A 13,698-nucleotide genomic window follows, 5' to 3' on the forward strand; every position below is an offset into this window, starting at 1 on the left:
GACTCTCACTCTGTAGACCAGCCTGGCTTCGAACACAGAGATCCACCTGGCTCTGCCTCTTAAGTGCTGGGATTAAAGGTGTGTACCACCACCACCAGGCCCTTTTATAACTTCTATAAGGACATTTTATATGTTTATAACTTCTGTAAGGATGTTCAGGGCTGGGGCTGATAGATGTTAGTCTGGCATGCGTGAGGCCTGAGTTCAACCTCCAGCACCAGAAAGAAAAAAGAAGCTTTAAAAGATGCCTATATGGGGCTGGGGAAGTGGCTCAGTCAGTGACGTACTTGCTGAGCAAGTGCGAGGACCCTCTCCTGCCTTCTAATAGTCTATTTAAGCAGGCAAACATAGCAGCATGCGCCTGTAAGCCTAACCCTGGGGAGGCAGAGACAGGAGGATGCATGGGGCTTCAGGTTCAGTGAAGGCCACTATCTCAACACTCAACAAGGTGGTGAGCAACCTAGAAAGATACCCAGCGCCTACCTTTGCCCTCCCCCCCACACTCTAATGAGATTGGGCATGGTGGATCATTCCTGTAATCTCAGTGCTTGGAAGGCTGAAGTAGGACAGTCATGAGGCCCACACTAGCTTGAGCCACACAGGGAAACTTTATCTCACTACAGAGATACTAAAAATTGTTTGTTTGGTGTTAGTGTGTGAGTGTGTATGTGTGCATATGTATGTGCAGATCAAGTGATAATTTTCAGGAGTTGGCTCTCTGCTTCCACTCTGTGGGTCTTGGGGATGGGACTCGGGTGGGATCGGGTAGTAAGTGCCTTTACTTGCTGAACCAACGCATCTGTCCACCTACATGTGCTTCTCCAACTTAAATTTTGACCAAGAAAGGCCTGAAAATATACTGTAGCAATTATTTCAGGCCATTCTGACCATTTCTCCCCCGTGGTTCCTCGGGCACAGCTAAAGAACCTTTGAAGATAGTTCACCACCCCTCCCTCATGTAGACCCGATTCTCCAAATAGTTTAGCCTTGGGAAGATGCTTGCCTGACAACCTGATGTTGATGAGTCTCTAGAAGCCAATATTCCAAACCAGGAGGTTCCATGTAAACGCACCTCACGCCAAACCCAAGAGGAAAAACAGAAACAAGGATACCCCAATAACACAACACTTCCAATACCTGCAGGTCCATCAGGAAGGACACATGGTCCAGCTCCTCCCAGCAGGATTAATAGAACGCTACAATGGGACCTGCTTTTTTAGTTCTTATTATCTGGTGCCAGATGTTAGGCTGTCACTTGTAGGCTATATCCTAGAAAGCATGCTAAAAAGCAAGGAAGAACACAGTCTATCTAAATGGACAAGCGAACAAGACTCATGCATGCGCATGTTAGAATCATCAGAGATTTACAAATATCTCTGATTCATTTGCTAAGGAAACTGATGTGGGAAATGGACAACACCCGAGGACAGAAAGGCCATGCACAGAGAGATGAAAATGTTAAAACAGAACCACGATGCATAGTTAGAAGAGCAAAATGAAGTAACAGAACAGAAAACGCCTTTAATAGGCTCTAAACCAACTTAACACAGCCAAAGAATCGAGTAATTTGAAGAGTGTTCAACAAAAGTATCCCAGTGTGACTGTAATAAGAAAACAAATGGAACAGAACATCTAGGAATTGTGAGATAAGAGCAAAACCCATAACAAATGTGTTATACCAGATGCTAAGAAAAGAGTGGAGGAGCTGGCATTCCTCAGCAGAGGGCTTGCTGAAGCTCTGGGTGGTTCAATTCCAGCACTACATAGAAGCAGCAGAGTGGATCACCGCCATGATGCAGCTCCCAGGAGGTAGAGACAGGAAGATCTGACGTTTAAACTCATCCTTAGCGACACAGTGAGTTTGAGGCCAGCCTGGGCTACATGGCCCTGTCTGAAAAAGGAAAGGAAGGTGAAGAAAAGGGAGGAAGAGGGGAGGAGAGCAAAGAGGAAAAAAGAGAGGGAGGAAGGGAGAGGAGAACAAAAGAAATATTTCAAGCAGTACTGGCTGAAACTTTCCAGAATTATTCTAAAGACACTGCTAAGGAGCTAGGAAACTTAAGGAACACCTCAAATAAAGGCAAAAGTGCAGACATAGCCTCCCTAAATTGAAGAAAGCCCCAAACAGAGAAGACCCTGAAAGACACCAGAGGGTGTGGGAAACACCACCTTTCCTACAATGATGATGAGATGGCTGCAGACTTCCAGCAATAAGATGGTGAAGTGGATCAAACGCTGGGGCTGGAGTTCTGTACAGGGCGAGGTGAGATTCAGGCTGGAAGCTTGGCCGAGGCATTAAGCCATGTGCTGTTCTTGGCACAGGACCAGAGTTTGGTTCCCAGCACCCACATTAAGCGGCTCACAACCACCTGTAACTCCAGCTCCAGGGTGTCTAACACCCTCTTCTGGCTGCCTTGGGCACCTGCATTGATACACACACACACACACACACACACACACACACACACACACACCACACACACACACACACACACACACACACCACAACACACACACACACACACTCTCTCTCTTAAAACAATAAGATAAATTTCTTTTAAAAGTGAAAAGACCAAACAACTAAACAAACAACATTTGCGCTTTGAAGGACACTCTCTGGAAGTGAAAAGATGACCCACAGAATGGGAGGACAATTTCAAAGTGATGAAGGTCTAGTCTCTAGAATATTTTTAAATTCAGTAATAAAAGACAACTAGCCGATAAAGTGGACAAAATATTCAAACAGACATGATTTTAAAAGACACACAAATTACCAACAGGTGCCTTAAAAGATCTTTAGTGTCATCAGTTGTCAGGGAAATGCAAACCAAGACCACATGGAGACACCATCTCCCTCCTACTGAAATGGCTAGAGGGAAACAGGTAACGAGAGGCAGAAAGGATGTACAGAAATGATGCTGCACATGCTGCCAATGAGATAAAAATAGTGTAGTTGGTTGGGTGGTGGTGGCACTCGCCTTTAATCCCAGCACTCGGGAGGCAGAGGCAGGCGGATCTCTGTGAGTTCGAGGCCAGCCTGGTTCAGAACAGGCTCCAAAACTACACAGAGAAACCCTGTCTTGAAAAACAAAAAACAAACAACAACAACAACAAAAAAAATAGTGTAATTGATTTGGCAACAATCAAGAAGTTCCTCAAAAAGTAAAACAATTGCTGTCGACCTATGATCCTACTCCTAGAGATACATCCCAAAGAACCAAAAACAACATGTCTATCCAAAACTAGCGATAGACCCCAGACTCAGGGTACTATCCTCTCGGGTGGGCGCCCCAGAAACTCAGATTCCAGACCAGTCGATGCAATCAGCAAGAGGATTTTATTGATTGTTTGCGCAAACCCTGCACTGAGCAGTGAAAGAAGCCCCGAACAGCAGTTACACGCATCGTTTAAAGGCAAAACCCACAAAATTAGCATAGCATACAGGATTGGCTAGTCTGAAGATCAACACAGGAGTGGAGGGGGAGTACAGCTGTGGGGACTTTCCATGGGGGTTGTTTTTCTTCCCAGAATAGCCACGGGGTGTTCTGCTGGACATACTGAATGTTACAACTGGGACTGATATTCATTCCTCTTTCTCATGCTTAACTCTTTCACTAGAACACAGAAGTCTACAGTATGAATAGTAGAAAGAATGAAATGCTTATCAGTTTAAGAGTGGAGAAGTAGAATGTGGCATATCCACACACACAATGGAATATTATGCAGTCATAAAAAAGAATGAGGACCTGGAACTGTGCTAGATATGAGTGGACCTCCATTATACAAGGCTAGACAAACGGAGCTAGTCAAGAGATGCTAGTTACTGTGGGACTCTATTTGTATGGTATATTCAGAACAAACACTTCCACAAAGAGAAAGTAGAACAGAGATGGCTAGGGAATGAGAGAGAAGGACTGGAAGTGACTGCTAAGAGATATGGGGTTTGTCTCTGGGGATGATTGATAGTGATGACAGACACAACCTTGTGGACGGGCTAACAGTCACTGAACTATACACTTTAAAGGGTGGACTTTGTGCGTGAATTTTTACCTCCCTCCCCCAGCTTAAAGCAGAGGAGAAAGACCTTGGACACAAACTCTGGAGCTCACTACTGGCAGACCATGCCTAAAATGATCAGATTCTTAAGGCAAGAAAAAAATGACAGGTGTCAGAGACTTACACATCTATAAAGACAGGAAGTGTGGCAGAGAAGGAACAAACAAAGGTAAAATAAAAATAAAATCTTTTGATTTTTTTTTAAAATATTCAGTGTCATTGTGGTATGTACGTGTGTGTGTGTGTGTGTGTGTGTGTGTGTGTGTGTGTGTGTGTGCCATGTGCACATGTGGTGGTCAGAGGACTACTTTGTGGATCAGTTCTCTCCTTCAGCCTTTCTGAGGATTGAACTCAGGCTGCCAGGATTCCTCAGCAAGTACCTTTATCTGCTGAGCCATCTCCTGGGCTCCTGGTTTTTGTTGTTTGTTGTTGTTGTTGTTGTTTGTTTGTTTGTGTTTTCTTTTTCATCGATCAAAAAGAAAACCTTTTTTTTTTTTTTTTAAGCAAAAAATGTAAAAACGTGGCAAGTGTGTTGGCATACTCCTATAATCCCTGAACTTGGAAAGTGGAGGCAGGAGAGTCAGGAGTTCAAGTTCTTCCTCAGCTACACAGTTATTCAAGGCCTTCCTGGACTGCATGAGCCTTGTATCAAAGAAATCAAAGTGGAATTGTGTATAAAGCGCAGTGCCAGTGAGCTGAATGACAGTTATGTCCCAGGGATGAAGGGGGCCTTGGAAATAATCTGTCCCACACGTCAGAGAGGCACAGTATAAAACAGGTGTTATCTGAAGATGGGCATTTATCAATTTATAAGTATGATGACATTCTAGTCTCTCCCTCTTTTCCCTGCCCTTCTCCTCACTCTCTGCCTCACCCTCTCGGCACCGCTGAGGAGTTAAGCAAGGCCTTGTCCATGCTGGACGTTCTGTGCCCTGACTCATGCCTTCAACCCCAAAGCCTCACTAACTTCAGAGTGTTGGTACCAAAGTGACTCTGGACTCTAACCACAGTGCCCTAATGCTAGAAGCTCATCAAAAACTGAGTTAAAATTCCTACATATTGGGGAATTTTTATAACACATTGAATGCAGGATCAGAGACACATCGGATACTTTTGGATGCTAGAAATTAAGAATGGCAGGCCTCATGTATCAAAACTAATGAGATGTAGGAAGAAAAAAAACCAGTGTTTTGAAGGGAAATGTTTAGTTTAAATACTTACATAAATTGATGAATTATTAAAATTGATAATCTATACATTCAGTTCTCCTAGTGTAGGAAAATAATCACAGAACAACTCACAGAGAAAGAAATGTAATAAATACAAGAGGAGAAAGTGGTGTGAATATCTATCTAAACCTGAGAATTCATTGTTTAGAAAAATAGTTCCAAGAAAATGAGTCGCACTCCAGTAAAAGAGATTAAGGAAAAAGAGTTAAGGTATAAACAATGTTACAAATAAAAAAAAATGGACATGGTTATATATAAAATAAAATATTATAAAAGCAATATGGCTGGGCAGTGGTGGCGCATGCCTTTAATCCCAGCACTCGGGAGGCAGAGCCAGGCGGAGAGATCGAGGCCAGCCTGGTCTACAGAGTGAGTTCCAGGAAAGGCTCAAAGCTACACAGAGAAACCCTGTCTCGAAAAACCAAAATAAATAAATAAATAAATAAATAAATAAATAAAAGCAATATGACTCGTGATCATTTCGAAAAAACTGAACAGATGAAATAAGATTCTAAATAGTATAGTTCACCACAATGATGCAAAGGAGCTGTACATTCTGTCAAGAGATTGAAGCCCAGGTTCAGTTCTTTTCCATGAAGATACCACTCCTACATGGTTGTGTTTGTACATCCTTCCACACTGAAGGGACAGATCGTTTCTGTCTTGTTTAAGTTTAAATTCTTCTCAGAGGAGAAGGAAGAAGAGATGCTCCCAGGTCACTTCAGGAGATCCGTTCAACTCTGGTACCACACGTGGATAAGTTGGAAGGAAGAATAAGGGAGCCATCTCACCCACCAGCAAAGAAGCGAACCGTTAAACTAGATCCAACAGTGTGTTAAAATGAGCGATGTATCTTGATGAAAGCAAGGTCAGCCACTGATGCAGGACAGATTAGGATATGTAAAACATTGCTCTGAAAACACTGCTGTGTATCGGATAAAGTAACATATACACATGATCAAAAGCTTTAGCAAATCAGGAGAAAAAGAGAGTTTCCGTAACACAATACAAAGTACAGGGAAGAAATTCTCACAGAAAATGAGACTGGTGAGCACAGTGTTCAGGAAAGGTGAATACAGATGAGGCACAGTAGGGAAGTATATGTGATCGTTACCAAGGTCCTAAGCTCTTTCAAAGTGCATGTGAGTGTGTTCACATGTGTTTGTGTTCTTATGTGTATGAGTAGGTATATGTGCATGCTCTTGTGTGTGGAGATCAAAGGTCAAACTCAGGTGTTGTTCCTTGAGAGGATCCTCCTTGTTTTTTTTTCATGATCTCTCAGTGGGACCTGGAGCTTGCTGATTACACCAGGCTAGCTGGCCAATGAGCCCTAGGGATGCTGGGTCTGTTTTCTCAGTGATGGGATTATAACTGTGCGTGACCACACCCAGCTTTCTTACCTGGGTGCTGGGGGTTGAAATTCGGTCCTCATGCTTGCCCAGCAAGTTCTTTACAGACTGAGCCATCCCCCCGAGTCCTCAAGGTCCTATTTTTTTTTTTTTCCTGTTGAGTTTGGATTCCCATAGATTGTCATGTGGTACAGGAATCAGTGGAGCAAGCAAAGGTCTGTGGACAGGAGGATGTCATAAACCTGGGATTCCAAAGTGCGGCTCCTGGGCCTACAGCAACAGCAAAGCATCACCTGGAGACTTGTGAAGACCACCCATCTCCACAGCCTCGCCCAGATCTACTGAGCAGAAACTCTTGGGTGGGTGGGGGCGGTTGTTGAGGGGAGCCTAGAGCCTAGCAGCACATTTTAACAAGACTTCCATGGGATTCTGATGCTAACATCTGATGGCCATCCAACTTTCTTGCTTAGTTGGCTTTTAAAACTAGACAGAAAAGAAATCAGTCACATCTCCTCTTTTTCATGGTGCCCTCACAGCAAACAAAAAGGAAGAAAGCAGAACCTGATATGGCTCTTAACAAAGTCATTCCTAATACTAGAATTTTGCTAACCTTCATGGTTTCAGATTTTACCCTACACAGAGCCCAAGTGGAAACCCTTTTAGAAAGTAAGAACTTCTGGATAGAGGAAGGTGACCCCTAGAAAGGCCTGTCATAGTCTGGAGTGAAGGTGGACTTGCACATTAGATCAGGACACCTCGGGGGACCTCTGAGAGAGGACGTCTAGAGAGGAGAAAGAATACAGGTTGTGTTTTGGATGCCTTGTCACTGCTGCCCATGATGATAGGCAATTCAGGGTGCAGCATTCCTCTGCAGCAGTTGGAGTGGAAAGGTCTGGTGTCCAGAGTCCCACAGTACCTTGTGAACCTCTGCCAGCTCATAGTCCATCCGTGCCGTCCTCTTCAGAAAGCCGGCCTTGGTGGTAATGACTCTGGGCTTTGGAGCTTTGAATCTTGGTTGTGTTACAAAATCGGGGAGACATGATTCAAGTTCCATTAACCCTATGGGAGGAAGCGTGGGGTGTTAGTGTCCAGTGCTTACATTTAATGTGCTGAGAGTGTCCTGTTAGGTCTGGGAGCTTTGGAAGGTGCCGTCTCTTAAGAGGATGAACTTTTTTTGTTTTTGTTTTTGTTTTTTGTTTTTTTCGGGTTTCAGGGTTTCTCTGTTTAGCTTTGCTTTTCCTGGATCTCGCTCTATAGCCCAGGCTGGCCTCAAACTCACAGAGATCCACCTGCCTCTGCCTCCCGAGTGCTGGGATTAAAGGCATACAGCACCAACACCTGGCTGAGGATGAACTGTTTCTAAAGTGTGAAGTATGTGGAGTTAGCGTCTGTTCTCAGTGACTTGGATGGTACAGTGAGAAACTATTCTAAAATAAAAATGTGTCCTATAGAAAATATAACCAGTCACCACCAGCAAGTCTATATAGCTTTATGAGAGATGGTGCCCCCATTTTGAAGTGGGTGTTCACCAACTCATGGTATTTTGCTCTGGAGACAGCAGCCAAGGCTCTAGGTTCAAGAGTTTGACTTCTAACTCGTGATCTTGGCCAGATGGTGCGTTGGCTTGTAAGCTGAACTTTTAAAAACTTAAACAAGTTTCTTGGGCTTCATAAGAGGCACAGAATTCTTCATGAATTGACTATCTGGTGACTCTGCCCTGTCTTCTAGATTTTTGACATATTTATTTTCATTATCAATATCTTGTTTGTTTCATAAGCCTGGTGTAAAGGTTTGTTTTTAAATAAAAAAAAAATTTTAAAACTTGATTTCTGGCATTTGCTTCTAGGTAGAAATCTTGCTTAGAAAGTCTGCCTGTCTCCAGCTCTGAGGGTTTGGAACCACAGACATTTGCTACTACACCTAGCTACCATGTTCAGTAGCTAACTGAATTTGCTCTTTGTTAAATCATCCTACAGGGCTTTTCTCTTCTTTGAGTCTGAGTTTTTATTACCTCATATGAAGCTGTGTTGACAAGCATATGAAGCCTGTTTGTTGGTGCTTTTTAAAGTATTCTGTTGTTCACCTTCATAGGTTTGTTCACCTTCATAGGTTTGTTCACCTTCATAGGTTTGTTCACCTTCATAGGTTTGTTTACCTTCATAGGTGTTGAGATAGTGGTTTCTGACTACAAAGTCCTCTGAGTTGTTGTCTGGGAAACGGCCAAGGCGAGACAAAGGTCCGTAGACCTGAGATGCAAAATCGGAATACTCTGTAATGATGTCTCTCCTCTTCAGCTTCCCTTCTATATTCCTCCCTCTTCCTGCCAGTTTCCTGAGGGCTGAAGTGAAAAGCACTGTCACGATTCTCTCCCAGATATTGCTCTGAATTATAAACGCAGAATAGTAGAGCAACTCTAGTTGGATTTCCCCAGGAGGATAATGGAGCTGACGGAATTTTACCATGGCCCCGGACAGCCAGAAGGCAGCAGTTAGAAGCAGGTCTGCCACCTGTGTGGCTCTGACAGGCAGGGCTGGCAGCAGCTTAATCAGCAGCTAGTGTCCTCAATGTGGAGTCACGCATGCGCACGTGCACCTCCCCACCCAAGCCCTCACACATCCCTTTGATGATGACAAGCTCTGGGCTAAGAAGAAGTAGTCAATAGAAGTTGAAGTAATTGAAAGCAACTCAGAGTAAATAGAAAATGAATGTTAAGTGGACTGCTAGATCAGCCCACCTCTTAGCAGAGGGAGCATTGCAGGTTCATGCTGGCTAACACTAGGGTTTCACAAGATGTCCTGGCTCATAGCTTTCAGCCTGTCTTGGTGTGGGTAGAGGGAGAAGGTGCGTTTGTGCATATCCAAACACTCCTCTGGGGAGTCACACATTCATACTCATATGCTCTTCCTTCACATCTCCCCGCAGAGCCATCCCCTTCCACAGCTAACTAGGCCAGTGCTAACAGGGAAGTCCTGTTGCAAGAGTGAGGGGTTATATTGCAGGAGGGCCCAGGGCCACTGCTGCCTTGCACCTGTTACCTGCTGCGGAGGGTTCATCCGCAGGGCTTTGTATGTGACTTGGGAGTGCTAGAATTTGTAAAACAGCTTGCATCCGACTATTTATCTGTAAAACTTAATCAGGTCCGTCACTAACTATGCCATGTATTGAAAAGAAAAAATGTCGACATCTAAACACGTGGCCACACCTAATTTTTCACAGGGGTCCTGGGGATCCGAACTCATGTCTTTGTGCTGGCACAGCAAGTGTGCTTACTTACTGAGCCATCTCCTCAGCCGCTCATGTAGTTATTCTTAATCTTGCCCTGAACGGATAATAGAGTGAATACTTCTTGTTTTTATGCACAAAATGAAAGTGTATAATTAGTAGATATAGAAGCATAAATATATCTGTGGCATTAAAAATTTCTTGGAGAGAAGCAATTAGGAAGAAGGAAGACTAAAATATCTTAGGGGCAAGAATTAAAAAAAAAAAAAAAGTTAATCAATAGACTTTCTAAGCTGAGACTTGGGCTATGAATGTAGGGAACCTAATATCAACACTGGCATATGTGCGTGTGCCGATAACTCAACTACTTGTCACGGTCACCCTACTTTCTTAGCGATTGTCCAATGCCCACCTTTCAAAAGTAACTCCTCTCTCTCCCTTGCCTATGTGATACACTAGGACCAAATCCGAACCCCGTCATAGCTCAGTAAGACTCGGCCAAAGCCCCAAAGCCCAGTCCCCACCCTGGCCGGCTCACGCCACATTATTACTTGATACGTGTGTGCGCTGGATCTGCGCCACCCTGGCCTCCTTCGCCTCCTGCAGTTTACACCACTGGGCGTTCAGGTGCCTCAGGTCCACCTCATTCTGGTTCTCCTCACGCCTCTTCAGTAGCTGTTTCAGAACCTCCAGTCGCAGCTCCTGCAATCTTGGGGTGGGTTATGGAGTATTACTGTCTCAAACCGGGAGGTCTGTTTGAGAGCCACAGCAGGCCCTTCCTATGGGCACCATATCCACGTGCAAAGACCACTGTGGCAAAAACGGGACACGTGGAATCCAGGGAAGGACACTCCGGAAGCAGATCTCTACGTAGTGGGAGCGTGGGGAAGGGCGCGCTTGCATGCGCACAGTCCGGGAGATGAAAAAAGCAGACAGAGAGCAGAGCAGGCCGACAGGGCGAGAGATTGGCTCTCTAAGCAGCTGAACCTAAAGAACGAGAGATTTCTCGACCCTTCCAGGCTAAGCGTTAGGAGAGGGAGTGAAGAAAGCCGGGGTAGTAAGCGATCTTGAGACAGGGCTGGTCCCCACACGTAGTGGGATCTCCGCCATTGACCTTCTAAAATCTGTGTTCCCTGCTCATGTGTTCTCTGGCTGCCTTGCTTACCAATCCAACCCCATGCAGGGGATGGTGAAGTCTGTGCCCAGCTACTTCAGAACCACCATTGGCCTACATAGACACCCCCCACCCCACCCCGCTGATCTCAAAACAAACCAAACAACAAACCGGGCTCATTCCAGTCTACCCCTGCCTCCCGCCTGCCTCCCCTCTGCCGATCTTTCCTCTTCTAGAAGCTTTTTGCCCCATTCCACCGCTCTCTCCTAACTTGCCCTCCCAGCTGATTTGTCTCCCTCCTTCCAGTCTCTGCTGCCAAAGGCTGTCAAGCTTTTCCTTGTCCAAACTGTGAGCTCTGCACACGTCTCACTCCCACTTGGAAATCCATTCACTAATTGCGCACTCATCTGTCCAGTGTTTATGAGGTGCCCACCGTGTGCCAGGTAGGACAACGACAGACAGCCAAACAAGACATACTGCTGGCAGACAGGCTCACAAGTCAACCCTCCCACACAGGATCAGTTCCAGCCCCCTAGCGACAAGCAGGGGAGAAGTGGAGGAGGAGAGCTGGAGAGAGGGGAGGTCCAGCCTCAACCAGGGAGCTGAAACGGTTCAAAAGGCTTTGGGGAGCCTGCAGTGGTATGCACACCAGCATGTGGAAGGCTGAGCAGGAGGACACAAGTTCAAAGCCAGCCTGGACTACACAGGGAAATTCCATCTCAGAAAAGGCCAAGGGCAGAGAGAGGACAGGCACGTCTCAGACCTTCTCTAAGGGCAAACAGTGGAGGAGGGTGGAGCCAGGTGATACATGTTTTTGACGAGGCAGAGGCTTTTAACATGAAGCTACCCAGCAACAGTCTCCCTGCTTCCTAGAGTGAAGGATATATATATATACACACACACACACACACACACACAATGAACCGGGGCCAACAGGGGGTCTTATATACTGGGTCCCATAACATTGTAAAGAAGCTGAACGCCCCACATCACCTAGTGATGGCGTGCCTAGTCACTGAGATGCCATAGCCGAACACGTCATTCCCATTTATGATGCTGCTGCTGTGAACAGACATCCTGGGCAGCCAGCCCCGTGAAAGCACAACAAATACAACAATGTACAGCACTTGATAATGGTTAACGATCCACTATGGAGGCTGACAGATTTACTCTGCTTGTTTATTGTTATTTAATCAATTCATTTATTTAGAGACAGGGCCTCGTGTAGCCCAGGATGACCTCAAACGCAATACGCCATCACAGGTGGTCTTGAACTCCTGATCCTTCCTGCCTCAGCCTGCTGACTGCTGACATTACAGGCCTAAACCTCCAGGCCAGGCTTTTTATTATTATTTTACTGTGTTATTTGGAAAGTTTAGTGTAAGAATTTACTGCTGTGTTATGCTGGCGGCAAGCCTCGTACATATCACGTCTTCAATCGCACCAAAGGGCCACACTGAGTGACCAATAACTGCCCAGGTGGATGAAGTGCACTCTGAGATCACAAGCAATGGGCTCACTTAGCAACACATCTCTCAGAACACATCCCACTGTGAAGCAAGGCAGTGACTGTACCAGGTGGTACCAGAGTCACTTCTCCATTTTCCTCTTACTTCTGTTTCTTCCGAGATAATAGTACCTCCCCCACGAGGTTGTTGTGGGAGCTAAATGAGTAAATGCCCACCAGCTTCTCAAGCTTACATGTGAAACAGAACTATCTGGGAGGTTTGCCCCGACGCGAACTGATGAGTCTAACCCCCTGATTGAGTAGGCTTTGGATGAGCCTTCTGATTGGTTTAATAAAGAGCTGAATGGCCAATAGCTGGGCAGGAGAGGATAGGCAGGATTTCCAGGTGAGAGAGGAAGAGGAGGAGGAATCTAGGCATGGATTTTGCCACAGACTCTGAAGATGTCAGACATACGGTACAGATCAGAGGTAACCAAGCCACATAGTAGAATGTACATTACAAAGGACAGGTTAATTGAAGCTGTAAGAGCTAGTGGAGAAAAGCCTAAGCTAAGGTTAAGCTTTCATAACTAATATTAAGTGTCTGAGTCACTATGGGAACTGGAGGTCCCACAAAAGATAGACTGACAAGAAAGTTTGCCACGCCCCTCCTCTTCATCATCATGGACATTAACGGCTTCCTGCTCTCCCTACAGCCTTCTCAGATGCCTCCTCTCCCAAGTCTCCCGTCTCCAAGAGCTCTTCCCTTGCCTGGGTTCCACTAGCATTAGCACACAGCCCAGCACATTGCCTGGTGCCTGCCTAGGGGACGGGAACAGACTCTTACCTCATTCTCCGGCCCCTCTTCACCCTCTGCCCCAACAGGCCACAAGTAGCTCCACCAAGGCCCAGACACCATGCATTTACCTGGCTTCACCATCTCATAGGGCCCTGCACATGGCGGGGGTGGGGGTGGGGATGGACTTGAAGCACGTTTATTAAAATTGGACTCAGTTTTAAATTGCCTTCTGAAGTGATCGATCACCCTGGCCAGAAATATTCTAAATATGTGCCTTCTTACAAGATACATTCCTCTCCAAAGACCAACAACAACCAACTTAGATGTCTACAGACCACAACGTATGCTGAGTATGCCTGCCACATAGACTGTCTTCCAATAAGTTGTCAGCTTTTACCAAAACTTCACATCGTCTCGATTCAGGCTTGATCAAAAAGGAATTGGAAGAAAAAATTCAGCAAGAGACTGAGTCCTCTCTTGGCCCT

At 45.4% G+C, this 13,698-nt stretch overlaps 1 protein-coding gene across 1 annotated transcript in view; it reads right to left on the minus strand.

The window, feature by feature from the left end:
• Cfap91 (cilia and flagella associated protein 91) overlaps window positions 1–13,698 on the minus strand; it is a 47,726-nt gene that overhangs the window by 17,650 nt on the left and 16,378 nt on the right. Inside the window, exons 8-10 of the mRNA XM_036203126.1 lie at window positions 10,405–10,562; window positions 8,787–8,969; window positions 7,548–7,690 (exon numbers count right to left, since the gene is read on the minus strand). Coding sequence (XP_036059019.1) covers window positions 7,548–7,690; window positions 8,787–8,969; window positions 10,405–10,562 — 484 coding nt within the window. The remainder of the gene's footprint in view (window positions 1–7,547; window positions 7,691–8,786; window positions 8,970–10,404; window positions 10,563–13,698) is intronic.

Source organism: Onychomys torridus, chromosome 12 (genome assembly GCF_903995425.1).
Source record: "Onychomys torridus chromosome 12, mOncTor1.1, whole genome shotgun sequence".
Classification (NCBI taxonomy): Eukaryota; Metazoa; Chordata; class Mammalia; order Rodentia; family Cricetidae; genus Onychomys; species Onychomys torridus.